This window comes from Xiphophorus couchianus, chromosome 4 (genome assembly GCF_001444195.1).
Source record: "Xiphophorus couchianus chromosome 4, X_couchianus-1.0, whole genome shotgun sequence".
NCBI classification, from domain to species: domain Eukaryota; kingdom Metazoa; phylum Chordata; class Actinopteri; order Cyprinodontiformes; family Poeciliidae; genus Xiphophorus; species Xiphophorus couchianus.
Window position 1 is genome coordinate 9,209,325 of NC_040231.1, and position 23,508 is coordinate 9,232,832.

Genomic DNA, 23,508 nt, shown 5'->3' on the forward strand with positions numbered 1-23,508 from the left:
AGTAACAAAGACCTCCTTGAAAATAAGGATGAATTCCTCTGAACGCCCTGCGACTGAACGCGCCCTGTGATTTTTCTCACCAGGGCTAGAAAAATCTCACCAGAATAGTCTCAATGTCCTCGAGATAAACATTACAACTGGTAATGTTTTTAGTTTTCATAAAGAACTCATACCAGTAACATTAAATAAATATTTACCTCTAGAAAGTGTAGTCACAGAACTTGGGTTCTCTAAAGTGTTTTTTTATTTATGTCAAGAGCTATGAAGTACAGATAATTCTTCTGAATATAATTAATCAATTTTAAAAACCAGACTAAGGTGACGAAAATGCTGATTGATTAAATGGAAATTTTGACCACATTATTTACACCATTTCTTCAGTTCATGTTAGTGGATGTGTGCTTATTTTAAAGTTTCTAAAGGTCCCACCTCAACCTTTCAGGTCGGTTGATGTCTGACCTTTAACTAGACCGTTTAGCTTTAATCTGGTCAGACTGTTGCTGATTCGCTGCTTTGTTTGGGATAATTGTCTGCTGGTGATCCAGCTTTAACTGGGCCACGACTCTTGATTACTTTGGGATTCAGGAGAACTCATGATAGAGTCAAAGACTTCAACATACATAACCAAGCCCAAATGATCAGCCCTCCACCACCATGCAGTTAGTTTGAAATGTTTGTCTGGATTATGGCCAAACATATTTCTTTGTCTCTGTTTAAGATGCTTTGTTTCAGAAGTTTTAGATTCTTTGCGGTTTCACTGAACTCAGCACAGACTGATGCTGAGGAGAATTTACTGGGATGTGTAGCACAGCTCTCACTTTTTCCATGAGTAAATAATTCTGTTTTGGTACAAAATGTGTGTATCAACCTTAGAACAAAAGCTAATAGACCAATGTCCTGGCTCTGGGTGAATATTTATTGTATTGTTTGTCATTTATTTTGATAAAGTTTTTATCATAAAATCCTTTTCATTTATTGTTGTCACAGTAAATTCCAGTTAATGTTGTTTAAAAAAAACTAAAACTGTCCTTGTTCTTGGGACTGTTATTTTCACTATTTTTTTCAATGTGTGCATTTTAGTGAGGAAAATTGTACTTTTTTATGTTACTGGTGTCCTAAAGACTTTGTGGGGCTATGATTGCTGTGTGATAGAGTCATAGCCATACAGTTACCTAAAAAAAGTAATAAATAGTTCTGATTAGTTTTATCTTTTTCACAATTGCTGATTGGTCTGAATGGCCAATCAGCAAGGAAGAATCCATTACTCCAAAAACAGATAAAGTCTTGGACTGTAACTTTATTTATTTATTTTTTATTCTTGTGATCTAAAAAGTGTTGGGCCGTACTGACTATTGTTTATATTTGGAGGAAAATTTAACAGTTACCGTTTCAATAGTTAGATATCCATATCTCTGCAGTTTGCAATTTTCCTCTACTTTATCTTTAACTGTATCTCAAGGTAATTGATTGCACTGGATTTCATTTTGGGGTATCAAATTAAAGGGCAGGTGCATATATGCACCACACTTTTCAGAGTTGGTACTATTACCTCCCTCCACCTTACAATTATTCACCCCCTTGTGTATGTCTCACTTTGTGATTGTAATGTGGGAAAATGAGTAAAAGGTCAAATGGCATGAATTGTTATGCAAGGCCCTGTACATCCTCCTCCTCCTCACCGGAGAACTTCTTGTCTCCAGGTCTCCAGCAGCATGGCCGGCTCCCCAGGATGCTCCTCCACCCCGTCCACCTCATCTCGCCAGTATACTCGACAGCGCATCACCCGCGTCAACCTCAGGGACTTGATTTTCTACATGGAGCAAGAGAGAGAGACTGCCCACTCCCTTCTCCTTTACCGTGCACTGCTCAAGTAGCCTCTGCTCTGCTCAGCACCCACCTCAACCTCCACCTTCTCCACCTCCTCCTTCCCAGCCACGTGCCTTCAGATCAGGTCTAATATTTCTGCTCTGTGTCTCTATATGTACTGTAGTGATGTTCGACGTAGCTTTTAATACACAGAGGGTTAGTAAAAAAGCTAAATGTTGTTGTTCCTTGTGCTCTCCGTTTAGCTTCACAGTGTGTAGTTAGATCCTTCAATTTAAAGGCCATGTCATGTACTTTGTGTTGGATTTGGTAGATGAAGGATGTCCAAACCTATTCCATGTGTTCTCGGTTGCTTCTTATTAGTTCACACTGGTATCGGAACCTTCAGAAACCATACAAGTAGGAATTACAGACTCAGATGGTTACTTTCACACCTCAATGCAGACTCTAGTATTTTGTGTGAGCTATTTGTTGACGCAGTTCCATGAATGTAGTCTAACTGAGCTCAAACGTTGAGACTTTAAGGACTTTTACTCCAGAGAACAGATTCCAAATACTGATGCATCTTAATAAATCAAAAGGTGTTTGAACTGTTAGTTTACTTCTGAAAGATTCGATAGATTCAGTTTACACAATGTGATACATTTGAAGCACTTCTTTCTGTTAATTTAGACAATTATGGCTTACAGATAATTCAAATGTTGAATAATATCAACAAAAAAGTATTTTAAAGGGACTGTTACATATGCTCTCTGGGCACATTTTGCCATTTTATAGCACAATCAAGTAATTATATTACCTTCAGTAGTTATGAAAATGCTGTTTATGTCAAAAATAACTTAAGAGAAATGTAACTTTGCATCAGACGTTTCTGACACTTTTAAATCCGTATCTATCTCTTTATGAAGCTCCTACCCTTTTTGATGCTTCCCCTTCAGCACAGCAATGCTTCTTCATTATGCTGTTTATTAGCGTTCATAGTCGCAATGGATTGAGAAGTAGTTTGCGTGATAAAATTAGAAAACATGCAGTTCCATCTGGTGTTTGCTAATTGCTGCTGCCACTAGTCTGGAGAAGCTGAATGGGAGGGAAGCAAAAAAAGTGCTATTTTAATCTATTTTTGTGGCCATTAGATTAAACATTCTGTACTTTATTTGCATAATTTTCTACAAATGTCAACATCTTATAAGAGAAATAGTGTCCATCCTCTTTTGCAAATGTTTTATGTTTTTCTCTTTTAAAAAACTTAAAATAAAATGGTGGCTCTGTAAAAATGTCAAAAAATTCCCTATAGTATTAATTTCTAGAAAAACGTAAATACATTTTCAAAAGGTCTTGTTATATTTGTAGGTTAAATTAGTTTTATTATGCTGAATTCAGGGCAAGGATAGTTCTATGGATTATTGAGGTTGCAGATACGCCTAAGGCATTTACGTTTAGCAAAACTGCTGGCCAGCAATAACATGGTAACAAACCATTTTTTGACAGTGTGGATTTGCTTCACAACCCACATAAAGCTACACCAGTTTCTTTTTTATCTTCTGCAGTGTTTTCTTCCACTAAACCTTCCATTGATATAGTTGGATGCAGCACTCTGGGAACAACTGTCCTCTGTAGCAAGAACTTCTTGTAGCTTAGCGTAACATTTCTGAATTAGGAATTTGTCCTAATTTATTTGTCCATTAATAATAATAATGTAATATTTTAATTTTTTGACTTTTAAATTGAGTTTTTATTAGCTGTAAGCCATAATCATCAAAATTAACATACATATTTAAAATACATTCCTGTGTATAATGAATTGATATTAATACATGATCTGAATTGAATGAAAAACACTTTTCAAAGCCACTAAGATGCACCCGTAACATCGTTCTGTTACATTTCCTTGCTGTATATGTAAATAGTTCTTTTTGAATTATTTTACAGCATGTATATTTTTATCACAATTTCTGTGTGAATATTATAAAAGCTGATGTTTTGTAAAAGAACGTGCTTTCAGAGTATCGTTACATGACAAATCCCCCCAGTTCCTCATCCTCCTGCAGTTATCTGCAACGACCACTTAACAAATCCAGACAGTCTTTAATCAACCTTGCTGACTGGGTCAGTATCATCTTATAATGTGAAGTAAGCAGAAGGCAAGCAGACATTCCTGTGTCATGTCTCCCAACTTATCGTGTGTACATCATCTGATGTTTAAAAAACATATTTAACTGTTCTGTCCTTTCACCCGAGCTTTCACAGTGACTGAATGGTAAAAGGCAGGATATTTGTTATGGTGTGCAGCACTTGTATTTTCTGTATTTTTCACCCAAATGACAGCTGTAAGTTAAAGTAAAGTGGAAAAAATAGAAGGAAGCAGTTTTATGATTCCAGATTAGTTTTTCGTTTTCATTGGACTGATCTCTGTGACAGAAAATGTTTTACATACCATATTAAATATTTGCCTTTTTTATTTTTTATCCTTAAACAATCCTAATTGTATTATGTAATATTGTCCAGTATGTTTTTTTTATATATATTTAACTAGATTTCTTGGCCTCTATGCAGCTTTTCTTGCCAGATTGAAAATTTATTTAACTATGTGGGTCAGGGGGATATTTGAAGCAATTGTTGTGCATCATAAATTTAAGCAGCACTTTTTAAAATCTATTTTACCCGACAGCTCAAAGTTGTCAATGTATTATAGAAAATAGTAAGCACTATTGCTAGGTTCTGTCAGTTTTCACCATATGTTTTTTTGGGGTGGGGGAGGATTGGCTTTTATGTTTAACTCATGCATTTGAAGTCCAAAACATTTTAGAAACAAGCACAGCACTAACAATTTGTGGTTGGTTCGGTTACATTTTTTATTCAATGATTTGTATCGTTTCCGATGGCTTCACAAGAGGACATTTCTACTACTACTACAACAACAACTACTACTACTCCTACAGCTTTTTAGCCAAAATAAGAAGACAATAATTCTGATGTAAACAGCTCTTGGAAATAGCATTACATTGCAAGGATGATTTGTAAATATTGTTTACAAAACTGTATGTTTATTAGAACCACGTTATTTTTGGTAAGCTCTTGTACATATCTTGAAAATTTCCTGTTTGTGTGAGAAAAAACAAAACTTTCGTATTCGTACTTATTTTGTAAAGGAATAAAAAAGCTGTTTACTAAACTGAGCGATCTTGACTTTGTCTAAATGCTTCTTTACATTAAAAACAGGAAGGTGAGGGAAATGTGGGGTATGTAAAAATGCTCCAGGGTCGTTTGTTCTTTTACTTTGTTTAGTTTAATTTATTTGAGTTTTCTAGATTATTCACAGCTCTTTTCTGTACAGTCATTCTGTTGTTTCATGTTGTTGAAAAAAAAAACACCCCTGAATTGAAGCATATTTTTCTCTTCTCCTAAATCTATTTGCAGATGGATTCATTACATTTATTTATTACTTTCTGGGTTGTAAAACTACAAGTTCCCAGGATCTTTTGCAAATCCCAACTTGCCTGTCCCCCCCACCCCTTTTTTTTTTACATAAAACCTCTCAAAAAAATATTGCTCAACTGGAACATGCTTCACTTCTAACGCTTTTCTCTGCCTCTTTGTGAATTGTCACATCATGTTGGATCTCAGTCTAAATCTATTAGAGTTGAGTTTTAAAAAGCACAATGAAGATTTTGCTTAAACACTTTTGAAGTAAAGATACTTGGTAATAAAATGTCTACAGGTTGGCATAACATAAGATAGGTGCACTATATGAAATAAGATGTTGACGGTCATTATAGCTGATTGTGAATCTTTGGAAGAAATTTCCAAAAATAAATTTGAAGGAAAATGACAACTAATAACTCTGAAAACTGTGGAGTTCATTTGTATTCTGAACCATTCAAGCTGCCACCTCAAAAAATTCGGTGACGTTACCTAATTAGTAAATAGTCCCTTCTTGTTTCATTTAAATCTCAGTATAAGTGCAGATGTTTTATGAAGATCTCAGATGTTTGTCTGGCGTGGGATATCGGTATGGAGAAGTTCAAAGCACAGCAGGGTTATAATGCAATGTCCCCAGTTTCAAACATCTGACAGAGCATTTTTCAACCCATTGTGTAGCAATGGAAAGAGTATGGCAGCTAGAGAACCGTGTTATTTCTGGAGGAGAATTTTTAAATGTAATTACTGTTAGTCACTCAAAAATATTTATTGAAGAGTGAAACCAAATCTGTAAAAGTCCCATTTAAAGTTTGAAGAATCCCGTTGTGACCCATATACAAATCTTGAACATCATCCTGATCACATCATTTGATGCGTGGTGGTTGCAGCATCATCCTAGGGAGATGCTTTACTTTAGCAGCGGGAAGTGAAGCTGGTCAGCGTCGATGGGAAGACGAATTAAGTCTGTTGGACGCTTGAGACTGGGACAGAGGTAAACCAAAAATCTAAACATGAATCCAGAGCTACATTGTAAAGGCATATCCCTGTATTACATTGGTCTAGTCAAAGCTCAGACTTGAATATCTGGCAAATCTGTGAAACCTGGAGGTCAGACACCATCCAATATGACTGAACTTGAGTTGTTCTGAAAAGAAAAATGAAGAATTATATTTTGTAAGCTGGTAAAGAGCTTAAACGTTTTATAGCCATAATTGCAACAGAATGTGGTTCTACAAATATCTGTCAAATTTAATCTATTTTGTCTTCCATGCAAAATATACATTGGCGTTTGTGGTTGTAACTTTACAAAGTTCTATTTGTAAATACTTTTGCCGTAAACAGTGCAAGATGCTGGGAGCTGTTATAAAACCATCAACCTTTCTAAAAGAGTGAATGAGACAAAGTTAATTTATACAGTACATCCTTTTATTATCGCAAATATGCAAGAAAAGTCAAATGGAGACACTGTAAATGAACACATGCCCTTTAATACCACAGTCTAATTGTTTTAAACACTTTAAATAATATACATTTGCACCTTATTATATGCTTTGAAATGTTTTTATTTTTTTTATCCATATGTACACAATGTAATGTTCTGACTTTTCTTTTAACTCTTTACTGTGAAGTGGCTTTGAGATCTCTCAAAAGCATGAAGGTCCCATAAGGCCTACAAGTCCTGATAATTCAGTACACATTAACTGTACAAACTGAGCCGCCTTGGAGGAGCAGTGAATACTGACGAGTGCTTCATCTGAACAGGGCCGACAACAGGGAAGATGTTCTAAAAATTTCCAGTTGTTCCAAATGCGTCGAGATATCTAAAAGAGAGCATCTTTCTTTTTCAAAGTCGCAAATTTCAGCTCCTAAAAGGTAATACGAGGTGCCTTAAGTCTTACATTACTGAAGCACAAATTGGTTTTACCTTCAGCAGTAAAAACAACCAAAGTAAGTTGAGGTCAGCTGCAGAGTCGAGTTGCCTTGCATGTTGTGAGCCTGCTTGTGTTTTGACTCATCAGTTTGTTTGGTTTGTTGCGGTGTGGTCCGGCGTAGGAGGGCGTTCTGTAAATGGGGAGGCAGGAAGGGGCCGGGGGAGCTCCGCGAGAGAGCCCGACATGCCTCTCCACATGAAAAAAACAGCATGGTTGACCATTCCCTTTGAGGCAACTGGATCCAAAAGGAGAAAATCAGAACAAAGACGAGTTGCTTTGTGAGAAACTTCATCCACTCTCTGCTCCTGTTCAGACTGCAGAACCCAAGTTTAATGAAAAACTAAAGAAACAAACTCAGTTTAAATCAAGTAACTGCCAGCACCAACAAAGATCAGAGTTAAGCTGCTTTTTTTTGTTTCAACTCCGGCTTTTGGGATGGAAGAAACAGCATAGTTAAGTTATGCACAAATAAAAAGCGTAAAAACTTTCTTGCTTGTCTTTGATCGAAGACATGCTGAGTGTAAGAGCAAGAGAAGAAGAGAAGGAGCGACTAAAATGCCACCCACTCGCCTCTTTGTGAACAACAGATTGATGTTGGGAGAGCAGTTCAACTTTAGGTTCTGCCATATGTAATGTGTGAACAACCTCTGAAGTAATCTGGACTCAGAAGTGACAATATTCAAACAGAACTGTCAGGACTTGGAGGATCAAATGTTTGCATCCTTCATACGGTTTTAAATAATGCAGCGCGGCTCAAAGAACATCTTGATCTTTGTACAATCACCAAACTGGCACAGTTTGTTCTGTTGGATGCCTAATTTTCCTCCATGTTTTTCAGTACTTTAATCCCAACGTACACCTAAACGTAAAACAGCTTGACTTGTTGTTTGCTGGGCGGTAATGATTCCTCGGAAAGAGTGGGACCAGGCAGGTCTGTGGTAAACTTCGTCAAGTGCAAACAAACATTAAGCATTTAAAGTACATCTCCTGCTGATTCCAAGACACGCTAAATGTCAGCTCTAAAACTTGTGCTGAACAGGAGACAGTTTGATCAGACATTCCTCCAGATTTCTTCTCTTTTTAATTTTTTTGGTCATACTTAAATGCTTCAGATCAGCAAAGTAATTTTAACATTAGCAATGCTAAATGCAAAAATCTGTTTTTAAAATTATTATAATAATTGAGGGATAGAAATGATCAAAAACAACCTTGTTTTGAGTGAGTAGGTAATTACCCCAACAGTTTTTGTTTCTTTTTTAGCCAGGCTCTTTATTTTCGTTGAATCATGAATTTTCGTTTTCACTGATTCAAGTGAGGCCTGCAATGATTTGAATCTTTCCTAGCCTTCCCACGTAGCTCCACTTGACTCTCATTTCACTTCAATGCTCCACCTGGGATTTCTCCCATTGAATTTGATTTCTCAGGATGAATTTCATGGTTTGCTTGAGTCATAGAAACCTTTCAAGTGGCTTTGTAGCCCTTCCCAGAGTGACAGATGTGAATGATTTTGTTTCTCATTTGTTCTTGAATATCTTTAAATCGGGGTGTGATGTGCTGCTTTTATAAACCCTTTCAGCCTTCTTCATATTGTTGGACAGGTTCTCTTGATTCTACAGGTCTGGCTGTAATCAAGGCTAGATGTAGCTAATAAAACAAAACCAAAATGTGGTTAATCCCAGTTAAATGGTTGTTTTAGGTTGCTTTTCTCTTCTAATAAAAGAAATCATCATTTAAAAACTGTATTTTGCATTTACTCATGGTATTTTTTGTCTGATATTAAAAGTTCTTTAATTATCTGAAGCAGTACATTTTACACAAAAAAGGGGGGTAAAGATGTTTTCATGGTGCAGTCTATTTTATAGCAAATAAGCAGAAATTTTAGAGCAGCCTTCTTTTTTATGTGCACAACCCATTTGACTATAAACAATGTGGAAACATCGAGGTTTTCTTCCATTTCTGCTCGAACAATGGGACTTTTTCTGGCTCCGATTTCATTGCCAGTCAGATTGCTTTTGCCACATAGCCTGCAGACATCTGAGTTGCTGCAGCCATTGCCAAGAAACGCTCCCTCGCAAGCTCTCGAAGCCTAATGAATACAATGTTCGTACATCCTTCATTTTGGAGAAAGGGGGGTGGGGAGAGGGAGACATTAAAAATAATCCTATTAATAATAATTGTTTACACCATGTGATGATAAAAAACAGCAAAGCGGGCGAGGAAAACAGAAACATTTTAGCAAACAATGCTGAGTCCGCTGAGGTTTGACAGGGTCACAGGGGTTTGGGGCCTCACAAATTTATATGGTGTCCTGATCTTGTCATCCTTAAAAACATCCTGCCTGCTAAAGCTTCCCTGGGCCACAGTGGGCTCCTTGTGTCACCAGTCAGAGCGAATGCTGGTCCCACAGAAACAGGACTGGATGACAGAGGTGGTGCAGATTGCTGTACATTGTTTTCTTAAAGTAGCTGTGGGAAAATCAGTCGGTAAATCTGCGCTAAAAACAGAGAGCTGTGAGATGCCGAAGCACCCGACGGTCCAACAGATTCTTTGGGTATTTTTCAAACAGAATGAAAAACTTTTTGCCGCTGATGCTTTTCTCCTCTGTTTGGTCCTACATTCCCCATGGAGTTCAGCAGAGTCAGTGAGGTTAAAAGCCTCTGCTAATACTTAGTTATGTTCTTGGAGCGGAGGCTGTGGTCCATCTGGGGCAGAGAGGGGGGAGGTGGAGGTGAAATGGGGCGGTGTGAAAAGATGGAGGATGAGGAGGAGGAGAGGGTTTGTTGCCAGTCCTTCTCCACCTCCGAAAAAAAAAAAATCTCTAGTCCAGGGGTTCCTGTTTTATCCTGATAGGAGTGTTGATTGAGAGGCTCCGCCGGTCCTCACGACACAACACGTACTCGCTGAACTGGGACGAGTCCACTCCGCCTCCGCATGATGCCGCCACGCTGAAGCCCTTCTGGAAAAGACGCTCCAGAACCTGCACACAAGTCAAAAGATGATCAGGTGTTAAATACAAAAGCGTATTACTCATAACTTCTAAAATACTGATGTTTGTGTTAAACTCACAGTAAGCAACTTTGTGTAGAAAATGTATTAATTTTGAAGCTTTGGGTGTTGTTTGCTTAATTTTTGCAAAGTGAAATAAAACAAACTTCTTCAGAGCATTAATTATATCAGATCAGCATTAGAGAAAACATAAAATGATTGTTTAAATAAATAGTGTGACGCCAGACCTGTTATAAAAACAGAAATTAATTAAAATCACGCTTTTTCACGCTGATAATATCACATGTTAATTAATGTTACTTAGAGGTGTTGATATGGGACTAAACAGGTGGAAGAAAATTTATAGGCACCCCCTGGTAAAAAACCTGAAAATAAATTCATATTTCATTGCACCAGCAAAACCTCACATTGAAAATACACCCAAAGATAGGTGAGTTTGTTGACGAAAAGCTAATTTTTGGTCCAATCAAATCAAAGCACTTGACTTCAGTTAAAGTCCCAGTGGAGTTTAACAAAAACCCCGTTTTGCATTTGCGATGGCAGAACTTCAAGTGCTTTATGCAGGCATCCCTAACAACTCCTTGGTTTCTTTAAAGCTTTTTTTCTTTTTGCCAGTAATGTTGTGGCGCTAGTGACTTTTATTGACAGCAGTCAGATGTGAAATGGGCATACAGCACAAGGTCAAAAGGTCATGAATCGAACCCTGGGTGCCTGTGTTGAGGTTTACCCTTGCTGCCCTTCTTTAAAGCCCTATAAGCAACATTATTTGTTGTGATTCAGAAGTATAGGCTGGTTAATATTTGAGCTCAAGGGTCATTCTGGAAACGTAATTAAAGTTTAAAGCACAGAAACCTCCTCTGCAGCTTAATTTCTGCCTCACGCTGAAACTCTTTCAGTTAAATAACTCACACAGTGATCAGGGGAGTAAATTAAGCAAATAATGTCACATATTCTATATAAATGTTGCTGCTTTTTCTCTAATTTCTTCCCCAGATCTTAGCCATGTACTGTATAGACTCTGAAGGAGTAACCAATCAGTTATAGGAGATAAATTAATATTTAGAAAATAGATGTGAGAAGAGTGTTGAACTTCTTCAGATAGTCATCAGTTCCAACATGCAGCACATGCCATTAAACCTCTTCTCAATCCAATCACAGAAAGTGATAAAAACCAGAGGGCATTCCCAACATCACACCACCTCTGCAATATTTATGCGACTCGTGCCGGATCGGCCACTGAGCTGAGGGCAGGAGGAGCTCAAAGGGATGTGGAGAGCCCGAGTGTGTTAAGGGGCCTGACTGGAGCCCAGCGTGGTGATTACTGGAGCTCCTAATTTGAGTAATGAGGCTGGGGTGAGGGAAGAAGTGAAGGAAGGAGTGAGGTCCGTGAGCGAGAGAGGGAAAGGAAACGACGTGCGGCGAATGAGGATGAGGAAGGAGATGTGGCTGATCGGTGCGAGGACAAAGCGCTGGAGCTGCAAGGAGCGAGCAGGAGATGGGGATGCATGTTAGCCCTCCAGTCTGGACCCTGATACACACACACACACACACGCGCCCCCGCACGCACACCTACACACACCACTAAATAGAGATACACTGAGACACGTGAACTCCTGCATCACTTTTCTCTCCTCGTCTGCTGTAATTCGTGTGGGATGCAGCTTATTTTTTTATTTATTTATTTTTTGGAGAGAGTATATATCTAAATCCCAACGAGAGAAGTAGTGTGTATTTACTTATTCCCCCTTCCTTTTAACAGAGTGTGCAGTGCATGAAAATGAAAGGTCTCGCCAAGGGCAAACCCGTTCTGCCAGACACAGAGGCAGAGAGGTTCATCCAAACAGAAAGTTTTTCTCATAAAGCTTGCACACGCTGACACGCAGACTCACAGTGAAGGAAGACCTCTGTAATTACAGAATCGTGAGCCCCTTCCCTGGCTAAAGTGAGCTTTTTGGACCTCCAAGTCGAAGGCCTACAGCCTTGCGTAGAAATCACACATAAACACTTACAGAAACTTGTTGAGCAAACCACAAGCCCCCCCATCCGCTCATGCATGTCTTCATTAAACCCAAAATGCGGATCGATGTGCTGCTTGTAAGTTTAACGGACCACTCTGAAGAGTCCACCCCCTCCCCCATTTTCATCCTCTGGCCATCCGACGGTGACAAACTCAGTAATTTGTGAGACAGAAGGGGCGGCAGACAGCTGATGGTGAGGGTGGCTAATTAAGAGACCTGCCCAAGCATCAAACACTCCAGAATCCATGACAGGCGACGGAGGAGCCTAACGATTATGGAAATGATATTACATAGCCTTCTTTGATCATTGCATCACATTGCATTTTCTCCCAATCATCTCTTAACACATGTGGGACTCCATCGTGTTCAGCAGCGCAATTTGGTCACAGAGGAGAAGGGCCTGATCAATAAAGATAGTCTGAAAACACTTTTATGATTAACGCACCGCAGCACAAAAGACTTAAGGATATTATTATAGATGGTTGTAACTGATTTAAGGATACTGTAATGACTATAAGATGCCATAAAAAAAGTTCACGTTCAGTTTTGTCACAGTGAATTAGTGCCATAGGGGGATAAACAATACACAGAATAATTAGGCTATTTCCAAGCTGAGGCTTCTGATGTCCACAGGACAATGTCCTGAAATCAATCCCTGCTGACAAGAGAAAGGAATGCGCCGCGTTAAAAAGCACAAACATGTCTGGTTGCTCTGTTCTGCACTACGTTCTCGTGACCGCAGGCCTCCACATCCCAGCTTATGTTGTACTTATGCAGATTTCCCTGCTTACTTTCCTAGCTCACTTGAGCAAAACCATAACAAAGAAGTCAAATTGTAAGTTCTGCACAAGCAACCTGATTGGATAAAGACTCAGTCTGAGGACAACTATTTCCATGATATAGAAATAATGTTCATTAGCAGTTTTTCAAAAAAAAAAATTCTAGTTTGTCCATCAATGTGAACTCCCTAGTAGGCTGCAACAAAACATGCTTACAGTTCTTTGCAAATATATTCAACTTTTTCATATTTCTTACATTACAAGATCAAATTTCAGTGTATTTTAAAATGAAATTATGCTACAGACCTGCATTTGTCTGTAGCTACTTTTACTCTGTTAACCTTAAAAAACAAGATTTTGTACCACTGGTTTTTTCCCCCAAGAAGTCACCTAGAAAATAAATAGAATCCACCTGTGTATGATTTAATCTGAGGACTAAAAAACAGACTGAGGTCAGGTGTTAAGATCAAAGCAGGGTTTGATCATAAAACACAGTTGAAAACAAGGTAAAGTAAGGTAAGGCAATTTTATTTATATAGCACATTTTCAGCAACAAGGCAATACAAAGTGCTTCACAGGATTTAAAAGGAAATACAAACAAAATAACAAACCAAATGAAAGAAGAAAAAGCTAATAATGTTGACCCAAAGTAACTAAACTAGATACTCCTACTCAGGGTTGGTAGATAAGTATAAGTAAGTAACTTCTGGTCTAATTCCTTTTCTGGTTTGGAAGAATAGGAGTCTAAAAAGTAATTGCTAAGGTAGTTTTTCTGGGTTCCAAGTTCTAATCCCTGTTATGGGATGCTAAATAAGTGTAAGTAAGTATCTTCTGGACTTCCTAAGTGTCCTCTAAGTTTGTAAAAGTAATGAGTACTCCACAGTTTCTAAGTAATAATAAAGACTAAATGTTCCTGTTCTGGAAGAATTTTTTCTGGATTCTAAGTTTGTTCTAAAAAAGCATTCACCTTCCAAATGTGGCCAAATGAGACAAAAACAAATCTTTTTGACCTGCATGAAAAATAGCACTTGATGTGTAAAACTAGCACTTTTTTAACACCATTATGGAATTACATGGTGAAACATGGTGGTGGCACCATCATGATGTGGGATTGCATTCCTCAAGAGTGACAGGGAAGCTGGCCTTTCCAATTGGACAACCATAGTTTAGTTTAAAGCATATGCATCTTTAGTAACGGTCCAGTTAAAGTCTGGAATTGTCTGAGTTTGAGTTATCATCCAGAGGATACGCTGCACTTTTAGTTAATAGAGGTTCAATACAGTTTTGACACAAGGCTGCTCTATGCACCTCATTGTCACATCAGGACACAAACCTTTTTAAATATTTATTAGTTTTTATTTCCTTTCAGCTACTTTCTTTTTGAATATCATATAAAATCACAATACACGCATTCATAATTATATGTAATGTGACAAAATGTGATCACTTTTATAAAGCAGTGCAGAATATGAAAAATATTGTACTAAGTGCAGGAAATCAGGATCGAACTGCAGAGGATGTATGTAATAAGAACTAAATTAGCTCTTTGTTAGACTTCATTACTTCTGTCTGATTCTTTTCCTGCTAGTAAGACTGAAACTGATTAAAAGCGTCTTCCACTCTCCGTCCCAGGTGATTTGGAAACACGGCTCCTCCAAACAAATGCAAACGATTCCATATTTAACCACGTGAATGAGCTGCCACTCAGCCACTGTTGTGAAGAGAGGGGATAACATTGGCCCCTCCAAGGAATTTAGCAAAGAGGGTGAAGCGGGAATCAAAGCGGACGAGTCTTAGGACTGGAAAACGGGAGCAAGATGCAATATTAATGGCTGACGGAGCGCACAGACAAACTGAACACCTCTGAGGAGCGGGCGCTCCTTGTGGCCCAGGATTCAGAGCTGATTGACACGTGTGACACGCGCAGGATGAAGCTTTTGATGATTGCTGCACTCAGGAGGGGGTAGCGCTTTTGTTTAACAATGCACAAGCTCGACAAGGAACGTTAACTGCAGCCTAAGCATCTGGCATCAAGCAGCGGTGAAGCTCCAGCTCTTTGTAATTCTCCAAGCTGTGTGCCAGCTTTTTTTTTTTTTTACGACTCACCAGTGACAAAAGCACTTTGACTGTGGAGTATTTTCAGACAGAGCTTGGAGCAAATGAGCTGGGTTTATTATAGCAAATGGACGCTTTAAGATGTCCACAATCACCATGTTTTTGGAAATCCGAATTACCAGAGGACTTATTCAAGTTCTGACTAAACTAACAAACCACACCTGAGAAATTGATGGTTTCCATCCCTTTTCTAAAAGTTTACTGTCATTAGTTTTGTTCTTTAAAGCACTAGGTCAGTGTAAATGAAAAATGTAAAATTAACTCCATATCCCACTGCATAGAAGGATTGTGAAGCTGCTTTACATTTTATTCGTTTTAGATCTGAATTTAAAACTACTATAAACCATAAAAGCTACTTTCTCTGGAACAATATATCAACAGTAACTAAGCAATATGATTCTGTAATGTTCAGTGTTTCGTTTCTATTAAGAAAAAAAAATATTTTATTGGACTTTTCCAAAAAATGTGTAAAAGTTGAATTGCGTTTTTCTTTCAAATAAAACATTTAAGTACCTCCTTCACTGCTGATGTCTACATTTACAAATCCATAGAATTTTACATGAAGTTTGAAAATGTTTCATCAATTTGAACATTTTTTTCTCTTTAGATTTCAAATTTATAAAACTTTACTACTCTGTATAGAATCAGAGTCGAAGAAAGGTCAGGTTGGTTTTTCTATAGAAAGTTTTTAAGTGGGTGTCAAAATGAGTAGCCAGTAATAATACTGGGGTGGCATCATAAACCCAAGATGATAATGTGGAGAGTATTATTATAACGTGGTTATAATGAATAAACGACAATAAGATGCAAATGATTAAAAAAGTGTGGTGAAACAGTGTTTGCACCCCCACAAATTTAATCTGTTTTACTCTTTCTTTACGCATAAATCTTTTTCTTTACGCATAAATCTTTCACATCATCAACTACATTTTTAATTACATTAGACAAATATAAGATGAGTACAAAAAACAGTTTCCAAAAAATTCTTTTCAAGGGAAAAAAGCTATAAAAGCCAAACAAGATCTAGTGGAAAAAATAACAAATAGAACCTGTATGACAAGATGAAGTAGGCTAAAATATCTCAGAAATCAAGACGTCATAACCTGATCTGGAATTGTCTAAAGCTTTGGACTCTATAGTAAAAAAAAACAAAAAAGACTGTAAAAGCTAATATCTGTCAATGGAGAAATCAACCAAATTTCCTCCAAAACCACATCAACAACTCGTGGAGGAGGAGACAACAGAACCCAGAACAACATGAAATGCATTGCAGGTCTCACCCACCTCAATCAGCGTCAGTAAGAAAGAGACACCGCAAAAATGGGAGAGCTTCAAGTTGTGAGCAAAACAATCACAAAGGTCTATCTCACATTTGCTAAAAGACTTCCTGTGACTTTTAGGAAAATATTCTGTGGTATGACAATGGCAATAGTCAAACTTTTTGACAGGTAAGTGTCGCTTTACCTCAAATGTAAAATTAACCCAGCCATTCAGAAAATGAAGACAACAATAAAAGTCATACATGGTAGTAGTAGTATAATGGTTTGAAGCTGTTTTGATGCTTTTGATTCTTAACAACTTGCCATAACTGGCAAAATTGCAAATTTTTCAATAGAAACAGTGAGACTACAGCCAAATGGCTCATTAAAAAAACCTAAATGATGGTACTGAAGAGGCTGAATCATAAAACTGTTTGAGGGGCTGAGACGTGACCTTAAACAGCCAAAAACCCTCTGATGTGGCTGAGTGGGCCGTAATTCATTCCCAGTTATCACCAATGCTTTATTGTAGTTGTTGCCTTCGATTTAGGCACAATTAGGTTAAGATTTAGGGGAGAAAAACTTTTTCACATAGGACAAGGTTAGTTTAATATTTTTCCATTAATTACTGTTTTTTTATATTTACTCATGTTGTCTTTCTCTAGTGTTAAAAACTTTAGTGTGTGTGTGTGTGTAAGTGTGGAAACTCAGATATTTAAATATTAATATGAAGGCTGGCCTATTTAAGGGTCGGAGGAGTCAGAGGAATCTGATTTTTAACATCTCCACCTGTCAGAGCAATCAGCTTCCTGCTCAGCCTCACATTGCGTTGGACCCAAGGAGCCACAGAAAGGGAGCTAGAAACTGGAGCAGTATTACAGTTTGTCTCTGCCACTCAGGCCACCGAGGAGCGCTGCGGAGGTGTTTGTGTGGCCTTGTCTGCTCTGATGGGCTTTGCTCTCCCTACTCAGCCGACTCAGGATTGATGGAGTGGCAGAGTGACATGTGAGAGGGTGTTGCAGCATGTTGCGTACCCTGCCTCGGCAGTGGGAGGGGGGAACAGGCCCCTTATCCACTTCTGCCTCTGCTGTCACATTGATGAAGGACGGATTGGCTCTGGTGTGATCTGAGCGCTTCATCACGGTGATGTATGGAGCAGCAGCCGAGGTTCCAGAGCTGGGACGCGTCTTTGTACACCTCTGCGACTCTTAGGTTAAATGTTTTCCCTCCTTTCTTTCTGCTTCCCTGCGCTGGGTCTACACAGCAACACAGGTGGTTCGCATTATTCACAAAATTCCAGTCATGACTTCATGGAGAATCACGTGCCAAGGTGGAGTTGTTTGTTCGCACTCTCCCACATTTGGATGCAGAAGAACAAAAGGCAGGGCGAAAGTGACTCGATATTTAAATTTTATTCCAATTTTGTAACTTTTTAAATAAGCTCAACGAATGCATTCATGAAATCAGGATAAAACCCAGACCTCTGCAGATGATCTAAGATTTTTTTCACACTTTCTTTTTCCTCTCAAAACTCTCATCAAAAATGTTTACACTCCTGTATTAACAGGTTTTCTGATCCACATCCTTCTCACACTTTCACGCTGCAGGCAGGGTGGGGTGGTGAGCCTGTTTCCTCAGGGTTAACGCCTGGACTTGAAATCAGATCAGAGGCTCTTTGTCTTGCATTTAAGACGAGAAATATTTAGCAAACATTCTCATACCTGCAGTACATAATGAGCGAGTTGTTTAGAAAAATTTACCCGTACAACAAAACAAAACAGCAGCTCCATCTGCTCTTTACATCCTTATCTGCATAGACTCATTGAGCCAGGCCCTGCATCTGTTCTGATTAGGTTTTTTAATGAACCTATTCTGTATATGTGTGTATGCAACTGCCACTGCTTGGGCTGCACAGCATATTGTATCATAATTGTCACTGCAATATGAATGTGTGCAAAATCGCAGTCGCAGTGGGCTGCTTGGATGCTATATTTAGTAAGCAATTATATTTTTACAGACATACATTAATGCTCTGCATACAAATAATATAGTACTTATTACCCTAGCATTTTCAAACTTTGTGATATTACAACCAGAAACTTCAGTGTATTTTACTGAGATTTTATGTGATAGGTCTAAACAAAGTAGAGCATTATTATGAAGTGGAGGGAAATAATAGGGAATGCTTCTTTCAGCTTTGTACATCTGCAAAAAGATGTGTTTGCCCATTCCTCTTTGCTAATAGCTCAAGCTAATCAATATTGAACAAAGGACATCTGTGAAAACCAAGACATGTCAATATCCGACTGAAAGCCAAACGCCTGCCGTGATCTCAAGTCACCGTCTTCCAGACAAATGTAACCACCTTTCTTGTCCCTGCTAAAGAAAGGGATTTTCACAGTATAATGCTGCCACCACCGTGTTTCACTGCGAGGAAATGTTCAAGGTGATGCACAGTGTATATTTTCTGTCATGTATGTAAAACAAAAAGCTCAACTATGATCTGTTTGCTTCTCTGACAAACCTCTGAAACCTTCACAGAACAGCTGAACTAAAATTTAACTTTAACTAAACTAAAATTAAACCCGCTAGATAAGTGACTTCTGAATTGCAGGACAGTTTTCTGAATTTTTATTTGTGAAACAAGTTTAAAGCTATTTTGTTTGAATTTATGTGGACCTATTGCATTAAAACGCAATAAAAATATAACTGTTTGAGGTTGAGGATTGAAAAAGTTTAAGGGCTATTGTAATGCTAATCATATCAAACAACAATACCACAAAAACAGGTTTTCCTAATACCACACAGGAGTGTCTATACCTCTTTAACTGGGAGACGCTCCCAGTAAAACCTTGACAATCCAGCTCCACTTGCCATTAGCGCTTTTTTTTTCTGACAGGAGCATCTCAGCTCTCCTCACTTTCAGGAGCAACCTCATAATGGAAAAAACAAAGATCGGAAAAAACAAAGAAAACAAAATCTCCTCTCAAATTGCGTTAGTCAGATGAGCTCACATCCTATAACCAGTCTCCCTGGTAAACAGAGTGGGAGAATGTTGTGTTAGTTGATGCGGCCAATTAATTATATTGTAAGTCATTTAAAAATCTATAAAGGAAGTATAAACTGGTTTAGGCTGTTTGAGAAATTGTAAGTATGGTATTAAAAAATGCAATACGTGTATTTCAATTGCCCTAAGCGGTTTTATATTGGAGTCTTTTTAAAAAAGGAGCTGTGTCTTAAAAAGGAGTAAAGCGTAAATTATGCATATCATTTCCCCCCCTTTCCATTCCTCTTCTTCATTTTTTCTGCAGGAAAACATGGCCGCAGTCTACACATGCTTTGTCCCGCACGCTGCGCTCACCTCCCTGGAGGTGGTCTCTCACACCGACAGGGGGTATATGGTGAGGGGGGCGAGGTGGAGAGGTGTCAGAGCGCACCAGCTTGCCTCGGAGAGGCTCTCTCTGGCTGCTGCAGGGGTGAAGGCTCCTCTGTGTGTTAGTCTATTCGTGGCTGTGGGCTCCTAAGTGTGTTATATCGAGCCCGTGGTGTGAGACTGTTACTTTCCCCCTCGATCTTTCGCACTCAGATCTTAGTGGTTAACACAACTGTAAAAGTAGTTTTCTGAGGTAGTTTTTATAGCACCTCAACAACAGCATGAACTCTGCTTCAACAAAAGAGGCAAAAGACTCTACCAGCTGTCTACTTAAGGATAAAGAGTTGTGTGATTAAATTAATGCATATAAATATAGCCCGCACAGCAGTAAAAAACAAACAAAATATTCAAAAATCAACTGCATCAAGAGTCAATTCTACAAAAAACCCCAAAAACTCTCATTTTGAAGGAGACTGCGGTGGTTTCGCTGTTTTCTGTTACATTACTCTTGTGAATGCTCTGATGTTGTGTGCTAGAAAGAGAAACTGAGACAGAATAAGGATTTTTTGACAATTCCTAAAGAACCGAATAATTAAAACACACTTTGCATAATAATAATAATATGATGACATCAATGCAGGTGATATTAAGACGTTGCATATCTATTGCTATCTAACATTTTGTTTGCTTGCTTTCCTAAAATTCATCTTTACATTTTGTTTGTAGGTCCTTGCCAAATACTAAGATATATTCCATATTAAAGCTGAATCTCATTTTAGTGATGACTGTGTGCGCCCAAAGCTCATCTAGGCACATACATCCTCCTTCAAGCTGCTCAGAAATGTTTTCCTGTATTAATGAGAGCATGACGTAAACTGGGTGGGCGTTCTGGAACACCAACACTGTGGCTAATTAGTTAGATTTCAAGTTTTTTTTATTCCAAGAAATTTGATAAATGCGTGACTGTTAACTGCGGGTATGTATTTTTTAAAATATCTGTAATGTATCAAAAATACTCTCTTTGATGCCTTACCTGCACAGAGTTGAGCCTGCAGTAGCCGTTGAGAGGAAAGCGGATAACGTGTGTTGGGTCCTGGTTCCAGCCGGCGTTGACTGAGTTACACATAACATCTCCGGTCTCAGGGAAGATCTCCTCTATGAGGACCTTCTCCCCACTCAGGGCGATCCTCTCACCGAGGTCGGGCGTGACCCGGACCACGAGGCAGTCGCAGGGCTGTGCCATCCGCCGCTGTTCGCGCTCCTGCTTCCAGCGCTCCAGCTCCTTGATCATGGGCGTCAGCTGGTAGTAACGGGCCTCCTCGTACAGCAGGTGGAAGTCCTGCACAGACAAATGAACATCTAAGTTACAGCAGTGAGTTACAGTCCTTTTGGCTATATGTGTGACTAACACACCATCTTTCACTATATTACATCTCTTCACCAAGGTCACGCAGAAAACAATACAGTGATGTGCAATATTAAGCAATATTAAGAGGCTACACTGTATGTGTGTGTGTTTTTAAAGAGCATCGGTGGCCTTGTTGCCTCTCTTTCACAAAGTAATGATAAAGAATACTTAAGAAAGACTGTTCTACTTTCTGTACCTTTTTGTGTAGTACTTTCCAGTAGTAGTGAAAACCATAATAGCTCAATATCTTTGCAGGTTTTCTCCTGTTATGAGAGCAGTGTGGACTTGAGAGAACTTCTCAGATGGAAGTCATTTTGAGGAGATTATGGCTAGGTTCACACACAGCAGGTAAATACGACCCAATTCTGATCTTTTCACCACCTCAAAAAATCTGATCTGTGTCGCTTCCATATCCAGCACTAATTTGGATACATATCTGATTATTTTTGAAACATCTGCAGTCTTAACGGACATGATACATTTTATCCAGTTTTTATGTCATTGATGCGAGACATGCATCATAATTCTGCACCAGAAGAAACAAACAGTACATCAGGATGTAAACAGCAGCTGAAAACTATGACTGTGAACTTATCACAGAAGTCTGTGTACACATCTAAACAGACTTCTCTAAAGAAGCTGCAGTCAATGCTTCACAAAGGATCATTGCTATTAGTTACGCTTTCGTGTTATTAACTCGTTTTATGTTGTTATCGTCTTGTGACTTTCTGCTCTCATTGTTGAATAAACTTTAAAATTGATCCATAAACGGCTCTATCTATTATTTCCGTAAACAAAGCGCTGCTGTGTGATGTCAGAGTTCCTCTTCCGCACATGCATGTCGCTTTGGGAACGTAAACCTTTCACACAGGAGTTTCATTGCGCTGTGGTTTAATTAGTGGTATGAATCATCAAGCATAAAAAAATGGATTTCAGCAACAACCGGAAATGCAGCTCAAGATGTGCTGTGTAAACGTAGCCAAAATGTAAACTTAATTGCCTTCAGGAGTGACAACACATCCTCGGCAGAGAGAAACAATAAACTATGATCAGTGATGGCCTGCAACCAGCAGGACAACATTCTCAGTTAACAAAGCATAGCAGCTTTCCTCCACTGCGGCTCTTGGCAGAGCAGTGCTGGCCTTTAGCATGTTTTGGCTAGCTGACTCCAGAAAGGCCATCAGTGGTGCTCCAGCAAAGTGTGATGGTGCATTCTTGTGTGCAGACAGTCTGCAGCAGATTGCTTCCCTCTCACTCCTGGGCAGGGCTAGCTGGGGGCCATTTGCCCCAGTGCGCTTGCCTCTAATTTCCCACAAGACCAGATGGCACCATCACTCACCACTACCATAGAAAATACAGGGGAGGAGTAAGAAATGTGCAAGTGAACATGAGGACAGTCATCAGCCAAGGAGCCTTTTAATAGATTCCTCATATAGGGGGGTGGGAGGGTTGGGAATATCAGGGGTTATGTTAATAAGGTTCGTGTTGAGATGTTAAGCTCCTATTAGAACAAGATCTAATTAGGTTACACCTAAACCCTGCAAATCTTTTTGCTAAACAATCAGTAATTAATCCATCTCTGTTCTGATTAGTGTCTCTGAAGGAAAAAGAATGACAGCTTAATCCAGTCATTGTTTGTGAACTGTCATCCCTGACACGCAGATATTTTCTCTACATTATGCGCATGTTGCTGAGATCCACGCTGGAACCGTTGTCTGTTTATATTTATTAGCCAAACAAGAACATGAGGTACAACAGCATCCGAAAAACCTTTGAAAAGTAAGAATGCAAATTTTTGTATATGAATTGAATTGTATATGCTTCATCCAGTGAACGCAACTCATACAATGCTGCAGAAGTACTTTTGCTTTTTAGTCTAACTGATTCGACATATTGTTGAACTACTTTTCTTTAAAATCCACTACATGTTGTTAAGAGATTTGCACATCCAGAAACTGAGCCCATTTTTTCCGTCTCAGTGAAATCACATGAGACGGAAATCACGGGTGTCTCATCTGTGACATCTGACAGACATCGTAGAAGAGATATGATTAAACCTTGTTTCTGTCCACATTTAGGCCAAAAACGTTTGCTTTTAGACTCATCTGACCATGTCAGCTTCTTCCACATTTAGAAGTGTATTTTCATGGAGAATATTTGTCTTGTCAATAAATTATCCCACCTGACCTGTGGAACTATGCAGCTTTCCCACGGTTACCACAAACCTCTTGGTTGTTAGCTATGGTGAACAGCCATGTTTTGGTAGTTTTACAGCACTGCCATCTTCAAATGATTTTCAATCCATCATTGAAAATCTACAATTTTCAAATGATAAATTGAACAGTACATTATGAAATGTTCAACGCTCGGAAAAT

General features: G+C 38.7%; 2 protein-coding genes across 5 annotated transcripts in view; one reads left to right on the forward strand and one right to left on the reverse strand.

Moving 5' to 3' along the window:
- LOC114143798 (transcription initiation factor TFIID subunit 4) overlaps positions 1-5,000 on the forward strand; it is a 110,456-nt gene extending 105,456 nt beyond the window's left edge. For all 3 annotated transcript variants that reach the window (XM_028016123.1, XM_028016124.1, XM_028016126.1), the window contains one exon: positions 1,701-5,000. In XM_028016123.1, the coding sequence (XP_027871924.1) occupies positions 1,701-1,874 (174 nt within the window). In that variant the 3' untranslated portion in view covers positions 1,875-5,000. The remainder of the gene's footprint in view (positions 1-1,700) is intronic.
- Positions 5,001-6,647: 1,647 nt separating this feature from the next.
- Positions 6,648-23,508, reverse strand: part of kctd15b (potassium channel tetramerization domain containing 15b) — a 32,235-nt gene continuing 15,374 nt past the window's right edge. For both annotated transcript variants that reach the window (XM_028016128.1, XM_028016127.1), the window contains exons 4-5: positions 20,759-21,064; positions 6,648-10,152 (exon numbers count right to left, since the gene is read on the reverse strand). In XM_028016128.1, the coding sequence (XP_027871929.1) occupies positions 9,994-10,152; positions 20,759-21,064 (465 nt within the window). In that variant the 3' untranslated portion in view covers positions 6,648-9,993. The remainder of the gene's footprint in view (positions 10,153-20,758; positions 21,065-23,508) is intronic.